General features: G+C 30.7%; 1 protein-coding gene across 2 annotated transcripts; it reads right to left on the bottom strand.

The window, feature by feature from the left end:
• Positions 1-5,188: 5,188 nt before the first annotated feature.
• BT2 (BTB and TAZ domain protein 2) lies at positions 5,189-14,146 on the bottom strand. 2 transcript variants are annotated; one of them, XM_028206137.2, is made up of 5 exons: positions 13,917-14,146; positions 13,248-13,381; positions 11,080-11,383; positions 10,142-10,458; positions 5,189-5,982 (listed from the first exon to the last, which is right to left on the bottom strand). In XM_028206137.2, the coding sequence occupies exons 1-5, from the start codon at positions 14,136-14,138 to the stop codon at positions 5,805-5,807; spliced, it is 1,155 nt and encodes a 384-aa protein (XP_028061938.1). In that variant the 5' UTR covers positions 14,139-14,146; the 3' UTR covers positions 5,189-5,804. The 2 variants fall into 2 exon arrangements, with proteins under 2 accessions (XP_028061938.1, XP_082722440.1); XM_082866314.1 differs by lacking the exon at positions 5,189-5,982 and adding an exon at positions 8,334-8,617 and having other exon boundaries at positions 13,917-14,141.
• Positions 14,147-14,447: the final 301 nt, after the last annotated feature.

Below are 14,447 nucleotides of genomic sequence, written 5' to 3'. Positions count from 1 at the left end.
CACAAGATCGATGAGAGAGAGTACCATAAGCCTGAAGAAAAGAAAGAAAATCAGAATCCAAGTACTCTTCAGCATTATCAGAACGAAAAAGCTTAATAGTACAAGAAAACTGAGTACAAACCATAGCAGAGAAATCATAGTAAATCTGTTTAAGTTCAGAGTGATTTTTGAGAAGAAAAAGCCAAGTATAGCGAGAAAAATCATTAACAAAAATCACAAAATATCTGGACCCTTCCATGGTAGGTGTAGGAGAAAGGCCCTAAATATTTGAATGCACAAGATCAAAACGAGAAGTAGAAATAAAATTACTTTTATTAAAAGGTAAGGCAGGTTGTTTAGCAATTTGACAAGATAAACAATCGACATCTTCAAGACAAACACGACCTAACTGACCACTAGAAACTAAATTTTTCAAATGACTAAAAGAGACATGTCCTAAGTAACAATGCCAAAGATGAAAAGAAGACACAGTAGATGCAGCAGCAACAATATATGATTTGTGTGGACTGTGAAGATGGATAAGTTCGAATAGACGTCCATGCTTACGGCCTACCCCAAGGATCTGTCTCGTCTGAGGGTCCTGCACCAAACAACCATTAGCAGAGAAGGTAATAATTAGACCAAGTTTACATAACTGACCAACAGAGATAAGGTTCATTTTAAGAGAAAGGAATAAGGTAAGCATCAGAAAGAGACACAGTGGAAGTAGAGATTTGGCCAATATGACTAACAGGCATATGAGAACCATCAGCAGTGTATAGTGGGAGCAGAAGAGGATGATGATAGAGAAGAAAATAAAATGGAGTCAGAAGTCATGTGATTACAGCATGCGGAATCAAAATACCAAGAAGAGTTACCTGAGGTTACTGAAAGAGTAGAGGAAGGAGTACCAGATTTGTTGAGAACCTGGTGGATACTGGACTCAACATCATCCATAGAGAAGAAAGGAGTAAAAGAACCCTCAAAGGCAACAGCAGCAGAGCGAGAACCATGGCCAGATTTAGACTGAGACCTAAAATGAGAAGCCCCTTTCTTAGATGAAGTAGTGAAGGGAGCTCGAGGACAATTGCTTTGGAGATGGCCTGGAGCAGTCTTGTGACAAGTCAAGCATTCACGAACCTGGCAGTGAATAAAAGAACAATTGGATAGCAGGCCTCGGTTGCGACAATAACTGCATAAGATTGGCTGTGAAGATGAGAAACTCTGATAAGATGGCGTAGCAAGAGCAAAATCCATGTCTTAAGATCGAAGACTCCCAAAACAAGTCTCCTCTGATAGGAGCTCAGTAATGGCTTACTCTAAAGTGGGCAAGGGCAAACGATGGAGCAAAGAAGCACGCACGGGCTCAAAAGTGTTATGAAGAGCCATAAGAAACCATAATAGTCGCTGATGATTCCGATAAGTAATAAATAGTTGTGCATCATCAGAATGGGCCCATGGAGGTTCAAAAAGAGTAAGCTGGTCCCAAACAGACAACATTTGGGATAGGAAGTCATTGAGAGACTGACCGGGTGCTTGGCGCATATGATGAAGAGTTTGCAACAGTTGATACTGATGAGCATGTCCAGTGGTCTAATAACGTTCCTTCAAGAAATCCCAAATTGCTTTGGCAGGAGAGGCAAGGGAGTCATCATCCTGAAAGCGTCCAAATTGAAGGTTGATAGATGGAACTAAGGTAGCCCGGAACCATGTGATAATTTGATAATTCTTACTTTCCTATTCGTCAAGACGGTCATCAAATGTAGAGTCTGTCTCATCCACCTTCTGGATGGGTTTGGGAAGAGTACCAGTAATGATCCGCCAAAGGCGTCTGCCTTTGATGAAACTCGAGAGAGCTTGAGCCCAACCAACATAATTGGACCCATCAAGGATAACAAAAACATATTGGATGTTCTCTATACGATCCATAAATGCCAAAACGGAGGTCACCAACAGATTCAGAAGGCTGAAAAACCTTAGGGATAGGTAGGGCTGGTGTCAACATTGTGGCTGTGATGATGTCAGCAGCGAAGCAGTGGCGGAGTAGGGTTGACGTTAGCGGCTGAGGAATAGGGGAAACGGCTGAGAGAAGCCAACCGGAAGCCAAGGAGAGGCGGCTGATGCAGAAGCCAGCGTCTGATCGGCTGAGGCATAGGGGCAGAAGCCGATGGGCAAGCCGACGTCGGATCGGCTGAGGCGCTGGCGCAGAAGGACGGCTGATGAGGAAACCGACAAGCAAGCCGAGGAAAGCCGGCTGAGACGATGCGTGTAGGAGTGTAATGAGAGTGGAGGCGGCGTCAACCGACGCCCTGAGCTTTGGGAGGCGTGTGAGGGCGCGTGTTCTTTCCGATGGAGGTGAATCTAGTGGCATTGGCTTCGTCGTGAAGAAACGAAGAGGTAGGTGTAGTCCAAACGTTGAAAGAAGAATGGAAGAAATACACATAACCCAGCAGAACCTGACAGAAGACAAAAGCAATCTGCCAAAAAAAAAAAATTGGGAGGAAAGAAAAAAATGCTAGGAGAGATCCCTAGGCTCTAATACCATGTTATGAAAGCAGAGAGATTGTATATTGAATTGTATTGAATGAATTACAAGAAGCCTATATTTATAGGCTGAGAAGAAACCTAGATAAGCGTAGAGAAGAAGATAGAGATACATCAGAAATAAGTATAGAAAAAGATATGAGATACATCTACAATATAGAGAGATAAATATAGAATAATAATATATATATCTAATACTGTATTTTTTAAAATTTCAAGAAAAGTGAATGTAATTTATTCAAAATAAAAATTGGCTAAGCATGCAAATTAAACACAATTTTTTTTTTTTGTTTTTTGGTTGGGAGGTAGGGTGTTGTTGATGAATGGTATGATGGTTATGGACCTATGTTGTCAAATAAAACAGAGACCATTACCTAAGAAAGGTTTCCTAGGCAATCTTCAAACCGAAAAAGCAGCCCCAAAAACAGAGGACATGAAAACACATCAAAATTGGACCGCACATATAAAAAGATTCCACTGTAATTGGGTTCCTAGTGCTCTTAGTCTTTTTAGCAGCATTACTGTCCTTTTAGCCACTGGTGCAACCCTACGCAAGCTCCACTATCAAAAACATGTAAACCACTTCCCTTCTCCAATAATATATATATATATATATTTAGAGAAGTGGGTTGATTTTTTATTTATTTTTTTTACTATTTTAGTTTAGGTTAAAAAGTTTGGTTTGGGAAGAATTTTTTGACTTTTTTAATTTTTTTTTAGAGAATAATGTAATAATTATGGGTTGGATGTGATATTTTATTTTTTGTGATTAAAATAACTTATTTTGTCTTTTGTGACTAAAATAGCTAAAAAAGTCCCGTTTAGTTCTTCCCAAATGGAGTCAGAGGAAAATTTTAACATACACTTTTAAAAGACGTGTACTATATACCTTCTAATTATATTATTTTTTTATAATTAATTTTCTTATTTAGTTATAATATTATTTTAGTTATGCGTTATAATATTTTTTTAGTTATGAATCAAAAATATACAATTACACCATTTTTATTTTAATTATAAGATGCATATTATAAACAATCTTTAAAAAATGTGTACCATAATATTTCTTATATATAAATACATAAGATTTTATACAATGAGATATAAATATAAGAGAAAATGTGAGTCTCATACAGAGACACACGTGGGTCCATTATGCATGCGACTCATAATTAAAATTTACTCATGCTACAATAATCACATATTGTTTATTATACAGTGTCTATACAGTAAATATTTTGAACAAAAATATAATTATAATTATAGAATCAATCTTATTCTTTTATAATGATCTATCTTATAAAATGAATTAATGGCATCGTCAAAGTGACCCCTATAGGCTCAATTGGACTATCACAACAATTTATCTCCTTTTTTAAAGCCTCCTTTGGCAACCATTTTTAAGCTGGTTTTTTTGTTTTGTTTCATCATTTTCTCCTTTATTTGTATTTTTTTATTTGGCTTTTGACCGAGTCTAAAATCTAAAGAAAATTATTTCCAAACGAGGTCTTAACAGGTGCATTTCATGGGTCCCATATTGAATTCTCTTCTTGACTGCAAATTTGCTTGTTGTGTACGTAATTAATTAGACTTGCACCAAAATTCAAGGATCAAGAGTCTCCTTATAATAGTTGAACCTTCAAATGAAGAAAACATAGCATACCACGTTTTTTCAAAACCAAGAATATTTCCAACAACTAGAGAAATTTCACATTCTGAATTGACATTTATGATACAAAAAATCAATTAAATATGGTTTTGCTTAATTGGGGAACATGTCTAATCTAAGCAAGCAAATGTGCAAAAAGAAAACTACTACGAGTCTCATCCAATTAAATTTTAGGGTGTAAATTACATTAATCATGCTTTAGATTTCTAAAAAATATATATAATAAATATCTTTAGTTTGATATAATTACACTAATATAAAAAATAATATAGATGATTTGTATACAAATCAATAAATGAGGATAAAAGTATATATTTTAGTGTAAAAAATACGATAATTTTTTTTATAAAGTGACACTATAACAATTTTCTATTAATAAAATTTACGAATTTCATTCGAAAAAAAAGAGCTAAATACTATGTGAATTAAAAGAGGTTAGTGTAAGTCTATATTTTATTATGAAGACATAATTGTCCTAACTTTAGATGAAATATTGATCCAATATTTTTTTCTTCATAGATGATGCATGAATTTAGTTCATTTGCAGCAAAATTTCAAAATATCTTTTCGGGGTAAGTTATTCTGAAATAGTGATTTTTTAATAACTTATCTAGCCAAATTTTATTAGTGAATCATATATGTGATCTTAAAGACTTTAGGTTAATCCTGCTCAACTATTAAAAATACAAATATAAAAAATATTAAGTAAAACAAAAAAACCGAACAAGATAAACCCATTTTCTTAATTAGTAGCAACAAGCCTGCTGCATTTTGATATAACGTTTATTGTTGGAAAATACTAATGAGGGCTGAATATTATCGCCTCAATGCAAATATAAAAATTATGTAAAAATATTCAAGTGAAAAGTGCATTGTAATTCTAATAATTTTGACATTTTATATTTTATGACAAGGATTTTCATTAGTAAGAACTTTATTCTTTGAAAAACTTAAAAACTTTGCATAAGTAGAAGGCCATTGAAGAAAGGCAATTAATTGAAATATGAATAAACAGAAATTTAAATAATAAATAAAGAAGCAATCAATACATTAGACTTCTTTTAACTAGTATACAATCTTCAAACCCACATCTCTTTAGGGGTACTCTATTACGACTATTAACCAAATGCTACTTAAACAAATGCCTACTAACCAAATGCTACTTACACAAAAAAATTACTCAAAAATTTTCTCGAATGTGAAATCTACGGTACAGATTCAAACTTCTCGTTGTGGAGCTAAAATTTGAACAAATCTTGCCCGTAAATATCAAATTCCAAATATTTTTTTGAGTAAATTTTTTGTTTGCTGAGTAGCATTGCTGACTAAACCCTATACAACAAAAAGACCATACGCCTCCCCAAAACTCACATTCATTTACAATGAACACACCACCATTAGTTTAACTAAAACGAATAGTAATGTTACAGGCAAAGAAAAGTGCAAAGAAAAATCAACACAAACACATTCATTCTTGGTGTTTGTCGCCACCAATTTAAAATGAACTGTGGTCACATAATTGATTTTACTATGTACTTGTTTTAAAATAAATAAATAAAAATTCTATGCACGTAACATTACTACTACGACTCTTATCAACATTGTTGTTGTTTTAGAGTTGGAAGTTTTTAATTCCATGGTGATCTGTGATCTCTCTTCCTTCCTCCTCTCTCTTTCTTTTCGGCAGAGACAAGGAAGATATGGCCTTTGCTGATACCACCTTCCTCACTAGTAGCTTCCATCTTTCATCGTCACGCTTTTTCTCTTGTTTTGCTTTCAATTTGAATTCCCTGTCACGTAACACCACAATAACATCAAACTCTATTACCCCTAAGGCCCGTTTGTTTCACTAGATATAAAATGGAAGATCTAATATGATGTGAGATTTAGTTAGGATATATAATAAATAAGATATAGGTATTGGATAGCATATCCCCCAAGTCATGTTTGTTGACTTGATATATAAGATTGAATATATGTTATGCATGTTTACAAAATATTTTGTGGGATATAACAAGTAATTTCCAAGATTGCCCTCATAATATTATATTATATTAAATTAAATTAAATAATATTATATTATATTAAATTCAAAATTTATATTAAATTATATTATATTAAATTAAATTCAATAATATTAAATTAAATTAAATTAAATAATATTATATTATATTAAATTCAAAATTTGTATTAAATTAAATAATATTATATTAAATTAAATTAAATTCAATAATTATATTATATTAAATTAAATTCAATAATATTTATATTAAATTAAATTCAATAATTATATTATATTAAATTCAATAATATTTATATTAAATTAAATTATATTAAATTAAATTCAATAATGTTATATTAAATTAAATTAAATTCAATAATATTATATTATATTAAATTCAAAATTTGTATTAAATTATATTATATTAAATTAAATTAAACTAAATAATATTATATTATATTATATTAAATTCAATAATATTTATATTATATTAAATTCAATAAAATTAAATTAAATTCAATAATTATATTATATTAAATTCAAAAAAATATATTAAATTATATTATGTTAGATAGATAAAAGGGTAAATTGGACTTTTTACATCATATCCCAACCAAGGGGATATGATGTAATGGGAGGGGTGGATATTGTATATCCTCCACTTTTGGGAGATATACAATCCCACCGGATATTATATCCCCTTCCAAAAAAAATTGCAAACATGGGATATATAGACCCCACCGGATATAATATCCAATCTCAATCTTCATATCCCCCAATCAAACAGTGCCTAAATTCTTAAACATACACTAAAATTATAGAAATCACTTACTATACTGTGCGAGAAATCCCACATCGATCTGTGAGGGACTACTTTCCCACCTTATAAGCAGGCTGGCTCCTCTTACCTTGCATAGGCCTTTTCCCCCAGTGGGAGAGGAATAAAACCGTGCGGTCGGGAATGCCAAAGCGGACAATATGTGCAAGGCACGGGGACCAATGGCTTTATTTGGCGCTGTCTGTGGGAATCGAACCCAGCCTGCTTATAAGGTGGGAAAGTAGTCCCTCACAGACCGATGTGGGATTTCCCGCACATTAGCCCCCAGCCGCGCTGGCTTCGGTCACCCCGGATGGAGTTCCCACATACGGCGCCAAATAAAGCCACTGGTTCCCGTGCCTTGCACATATTGTCCGCTTTGGTATTCCCGACCGCACGGTTTTGTTCCTCCCCCACTGGAGGAAAAGGCTTATGCAAGGTAAGAGGAGCCAACCTGCTTATAAGGTGGAAAAGTAGTTCCTCACAGACCGATGTTGAATTTTCCGCACATATACAAAAGTAAAATAAGAGAGGTATTGGACTTTTTGCAGGGGTGAGAGACAAGACTAATGTATGTAACAAAGAGCCAAATAGTTTTGGAACTATGTTACCAATAATAATAATGATTTTTAGGAGTTAAAGGTAGACATATATCCAATCTAATCCAATAAACGATGAGATCCCAAAATTTCGTTTCAAAGATGTCTATGTCAAAATATTTCAGAAAATTATATATCCCAAGGGCCCAAAGGCATATAGTTAAAAAACAGGTATCATAACCAGGTAAAGTTCTTGTGTGGATCACTTCTTTCCTTATTTCACTTGTATTTTTGTGTTCACAGCCTTGTGTTGTTAAACTTTTATTATTTGTATTCCATTTAAAACCTATCATAATGATTCAAATAGTAATTGAAAAGCTAATTAAATTTTTATGAACTATCTTTTCAAAATCAAATAAGACAACTCTCATGATTTTCTAGCATGAATATAAATGGGAAAGCAACTAGACATTCATTAGGAAAGATTGAGATAGGGATCTAAAGGTGGAGAGCCGAATGCAATTGGGATAAAGAAGAGTTTGGTGTCTTATGTCAAAAAGATCTCCATTGCATTTTTTGGCCTTATTAGTTGGGTACATATCCCCTATCACTCCAATTATAATCTTTCAATATCTGATGTATAATATGGTTAGATATTATGTCATTCATAATTTTCTAAGGTGGAAAAATAATAATAATAGAGAGTTTTAATTTTAAAACTCTAAAAAAAAATTTAATGATGTGATAAAAGAAGAGAAAAAAAAAATATAAGTACACACATCATATCACATGCGGATTTCATTTTTTGTCACATCAGTAGAGCTTGTTTACACTATTTAGTTGAGAGATTTAAGAAAAAATTTGAAAAGACAAAAAAAAATTATATAAAATTAAGTAAAATATAAATATATTTTATTTATATTTTACTTATTTTTTGAAATATTATCGACCATTACTTTTTTTCAATTTGGGACAACCTGACAACAACGGATGCATGCGGACAAAAGTTACCTGACAAATGTCGAAGAATCAAATGTACCAAGGCACCGACCTTTCCCCAGTGCCAGCTAAAAGGGTCGCCTTATTAATACAGAAGGAGATGAAACATGTACTAGCTAATAAGATCCTAGATGGAATTTCAACTTTCGCGTGTTACACATTTCTAGGCTGTAGGCTGTGGAGGAGCTAGAATTTTGGCTTAGAGAGATTCCTATTGAGTTGAAATTTTAAATAAAAATTATAAGTAAATTTAAGGATTGTTTATAATATTTTAAATACATGTATTTTTTAATTTTTTATAAAAAGATATATAAAAAAATAAAGAGAAGCTATTAATTGATGTAACTTAAAAAAGATAAAAAAATAAAAAATATAAACTTATTTAGTCTTCCCAAACAAGGCCTTAATTTAATTTTTATTTGAGGACATGAATGAAAAATATTGTAATGTAAATGTTATATTTAAATATAAGTTTGAGTTAACCGATCTTAATTATTTTTTGTTTTTAATTTGATTTTATATATGGTGATCACATAGTTTGAAAAATAATCACATACCTTATAAAATATAAAAATAAAATTATATTAAGTTGCACACACAAAAGAGATTTATATAAGAATAAATATAACAAAAGGAATGAGAGAAAAGGTGAATAAATTATACAAAGATACTGCTTATATATTACTTATTTTTTCCACAATTTTGAATCATTGAATTACGTAGTAATATATTATTAATTATTGTTAATTGTATAATAAGTATATCTAAACAAATGAGCTAATATAAGTATTCATATAAAATGTGACATAACAAAAAACTCAGTAACATATAATATTACTCTAATATTCATATAATATTACTCTACTATAAAAATTGGTGACACATAATAATATATTAAACAAGTTTTTTTTCAAAGGAAAACTATAAAGAAAATAGTGATTTAAAATTTAATATCATATTTAAATGGATTAAATTGAAATTTTTTTTTCCCTAGAAGTAAAAATGCAATTTTTCAAAGGTTGAGGGGCAGCTTCCACACAAAAATATGATGGCTATGAGAATTTGGGTCTTTTGAAAAATAGGAAAAATATGAGATTCAAAGGGTGACTCGTTTGAAAAGTGTTAATTTTAATCTAAAAGATAAAAAGGCATTAAAAAAAATTTAAAAACTAATAAATTATACAAAAATAATCGAAAATTTTATTTTCTCTACTTTTTGTATATTTTTCGTAAAAAATTAAAAAATCATTTCAAACATATATAATTTTTTAACTTTATATATTAACAAAAAAACAAAAAATTACTCAATAATAAACAAAATGTTAAAAATTCTTAACATATTGCTTTGAAACTTGTAAAATATATCTTAATATTGTGTTTGATTATAGAATTTGAGCATGAATTTGGTAAAAGAAAGAGAAAAATTATATAAAATTAAATAAAATATAAATATATTTTATTCATATTTCACTAACTTTTTTCTCTTTTTCTATTTAAATTTCTTTCTAAATCTCCAAATCACGCACAGCAAAAAGGAAAAAAATATATTTTATTAAATAAATAAATGGGTTAATAAACATCTAATAAATTACCTGCAAAGTGGGACTCGGCAAAGATCGGGTTGGTCACAGATGGAGGAGTGGAGTCTGAGGAGTTGCCACATACGCTTACAACGAGAACACCCACCATTCATCCTTCGTTTACAAGTAGCGAAATGCCGAATCAAGAGCTGTAAACCTTGACACGTGTTGAACTTGCTACATGGCCCCTTGTTTTTTGTGGGCTCCATGTCATACGGCCCCACATTCGTACATCCTTCCGTACATATGTGCTCCAAGCACTCCATCGCTTCGCTTAGCTGTAAATACAAACTCTGCTCCTTTACGTGCCTCTGCCTCCTCTTTTTCCTCTGTTTATTAATTTCAACACTTAAAATTATTAATCAAATAAATTAATTTACAATTTTTTTTTTTAAAAAGAAGTTGCCATATTTCACCTGAAATAAGATTGTATATCATATGTTTTGTTTTTTAATAATTGGATATCTAGACTAATTTATATGCAGCTTGATTAATATATTATGATTGTTTGGAATCAGTATCTTTTAATCTGAACTTCTGTACTTCCTCATTTTGAATCCCACACTTGAGAGACTTCGTTTAGGAAGTTAGGTTTATAGTTAAAAAATTATTATAAATTATCATATTATTTTCTTTATTTTTATACATATTTTCATAAAAAAATTAAAAATTTAATTAAAATAATTAATTCTCAAACGAGACATATGGAGATACATGAGTTCAAGAGAATTGTCAAATTGGTATCTACAATTTTTTCTTTTCTTTTTACTCCAAATATAAAAATAAACTATTCGGATTCTTAAATTGATCTCAAAATATTTTCAGCAAACAAAAATGCTCTCTCAAATTGGTCAATACAATCCCTTAATTAAAATAGATAGTCCAAACTCATGGCTTATTAATCGCTAACCAAAATCAAAAGCTTTTAGATGTTGGGTTTAGGAATGTACCAATTCAGTTTCATCAATGAACTGTAGAATCTGAAGTTCAAGCCAAGGGTCGTGATCCTGTAAGAACTTCCAACCCTCAGTCTTTTCTACGGACCTGACGTCGTTGGAAGCCAGTTTCATGCACCTGAGGTAAAGATCAGGTGCGTCGCAGAGCCTAGCCAGTTGAAGCACGTCGACCACGTTGTCAATCGTCAATCTTTCAGCCAGAGCTTTGGTGCATCTCTGCTTCAGTTGAGGCACCAAGAACACATGAGACACCGCCAGAAGGTGAATCCCAAACTTGTCCAACTCTTCCTCACTGCACCTGAAACCATGCCCACTTTCATCATTTTAACATGCTTAGGCCATCAAAATTAAATCTTTTATCAAATTTAAATTTAATAAAAATTTAATAAAAACAATATTCTAATTATTTCATCAAATTAATATTAAATGAAAAAAGATGTATATTTTTTATCAAATCAAAGAAAGTTTAGCCTTTCATCAAATTTTACAAATAACTTTTGGTGAACGACCGGATTTGATGTTATAAATAAAAAATTTAATTTAGACCGGACGACTGACCGAATTTAATAAAAATCTTAATTTACAATTAAAATGTATCCTATTAAATTAAATTTTTATTCAAATTTAATAAAAAATTTAATGAGCGATTAAACATACTCTTCCCAACAATAAAAGTTTTTTAACTCATTTTTTGAAGTATGATTTTGAAAACACGATTTTAATTTTAAAATTGTGATTTCAAATCGTAGTTTAAAGTTTATTTTATTTTATTTTTTTATCTCAATCGTAGTAAATTTTAAAATAAATTCAAAATAATTCATGTGAAACAAGGGTATTATTCAGCTTGTTTGGTTCCAATTTTTCAAAAACAATTTTCAGAAAATTTTACTTTCTTATTTTTCATGTTTTTTTGTTTTTACTGAATTTTTTTTAATATTTTATGAAATTTTTTTACTTTTTAAACACACTTAACATAAATACACCTAAAAAGTAAAAAAATTGTAAAAAAAATCTTTCAAAAATTCATTAAATACCAAAAATACAAAAAAAAATACAAGAATTCAATATATTTTTTGTATTTTTATGTATTTCTTAATTTTTTAAAATATTTTTTTCACATTTTTTTTTACTTTTTAGATACATCTAAGTAAGGTGCATCTAAAAAGTAAAAAAATTGTTTAAAATTTTAAAAATATTCACTAAAAACAAAAAAATACGAAAATTAAAAAACTCAATTTTTAAAAAATTTAATTCAGAAAACTGAAATCAAACACACTGATTATTTTTTTTTTTTTTAATGTTACACGTGTTATGAGGCAGAGAATAACGAAACCGGCCTGAGTATCAAATAAAAAATTTAAATATTTGTGAGGAGCAAGATGTGCCACGTGTAAGACAGTGAAGAGAAAGCCGGCTACGATTCGACGAGAAGAGTCTAATTATATAATTATTGTTAGCAGTAAATTATTGATATTTTAGGTGACGAATATCAAAAGCAGCCGTCGGTGATGGACCTAATTGTTACATCAATATATGAACAATTCAAGTAAGCGATTCATCCTAATTGTCACATCTTAAAAATTGGCAATTTTGATTCAATCACTCCTTTGGTTTTAAAATATTAATTTTTTATTATTTTAAAATATTAATTTTTTAAAAAAAATTAAGAGATAAAATAAAATAAAATTATTATTTTATCATTCTTCTAAATTTATTAATAATATAAAAAGCCCAATTATAATCATTGATATTTTTAAAAAAATATATTATTAAATAATAATTTTTAAAAAATTAATATTTTTAAAATATAATAATTATATTATCAAAAAAATTAAATTTTTCAAAAAAAGAACCATTGTTTTAGAACGGAGTGTTGTCGAAAAGTGGACTTTTTAATTTTTTTGTTATTATTTAAATTTAAGATTAAAAAGTCACGTTTAAAAATGGCTTATATCTTTTTTGATTTTTTTTATAAAAAAATATATATAATAATTATAAATAATATAATATTTTATCTTATTAAATTAAAAATTTATTTTATTTTTTTATAACTATTTTAGTAAAAAATAATCCAAAACTAAACTTTCCAAAGCTGAGTCAAAAATGATAAAATTCTAACATAATAGTAGTTTTGACCTCGGAGAGAGAGAGAGAGAACTGACTTGGAGGTATAGAGAAATCGAACGAACACGGCAACGGCTTCGCAAGGAACGCCCAGGATCGGGATAGTCCTTTCGGAGCTCCGGTGTTTCCGAGGCCGATCTATGGTGCTTTCCAGTACCGGCGACGCTGAAGCCTGCAATTTCCAAACACAGAACAGCGAAAAAGTTAGATAATTCGAATCAAATGACTCAAAAAAGGAAGATTTTTACAACAATTGAGTTGATTCGGATTAAAATTCGAGATTCAACAACTGAAAAAGAAAACAGAGCATGAAAACATTTTAATCCACAATTTGGACAGAGCCGATCGATCGGATGACTAAAAAACAACTTTAATTCGATGGACTTCAGACTTAAAAGACGAAAATTGAAGGTTTTGTAGCGTAATACTTCATTTATCTACAAACCTACCATTTCCAGGCACAGGACAGCGAAAAAACGATATATTTCAAATCAAACGCCTAAAAAACGGCATATTCATAGAACAATTAAGTTCATTCGGGTTGCAATTAGCGATTCAACAACTAGAAAAGCAAAACAGATCAAATTCACATTTCGATAGAATGACGAAAAAACGACTTGAATTGGAGTTTTCTTGCGTGATACTTGATTAATCTACAGCGATTAGAATGTAAAGCAGAAGATCGGAGAACAGTTCTGATTCGATACCAGGATGCTACGGTGCGCCGGGATGCGGAGTCCGCCGGAGGTGATAACTTGGACATCAGGTTCAGGCAATTCAACGGAGAATTGATCGGAATTGATCGGAAATGGAGAGTAGCCGGAAATTTCGTCGGAAAAGTTCGTCGGAGACATGGTTGGAGTTGGTAGAGAGCGTCTTCGAATCTTGTGTGAGAGGGAGAGTCGTTGGGAGTCTTCTTGAGAAGCCATTGAGAGCTGTCCTTGCCTTTATAGACAACAAGAAAGCAACCAAACAAAACCAAAAATGTTACTGGGCTCACGCACAACGCGCTATGGTTTGTGTTTGGATGCCACGCGCTCTGATTCTACTAATACGTGCTTGTGCTTATCTGTCCAGTGTGCAGCTTATGGCTAACTTTTGGGAAAATTACACATCAGACTATGTTTTAAAAAAAAAAAAAATTAATGGAAAATTTTGTACATATTAACATTTATAAATTTTTCATTAATTTATAAATAATTTGTAAAAAAAATTCCTGATACGTAATTTTTCCATAA

The sequence above is a fragment of the Camellia sinensis genome, chromosome 4 (genome assembly GCF_055761805.1).
Source record: "Camellia sinensis isolate YWXY chromosome 4, ASM5576180v1, whole genome shotgun sequence".
Taxonomy (NCBI): Eukaryota; Viridiplantae; Streptophyta; class Magnoliopsida; order Ericales; family Theaceae; genus Camellia; species Camellia sinensis.
Note: the sequence above shows the minus strand (reverse complement) of the source record. Positions and strands in the feature narration are given on the sequence as shown.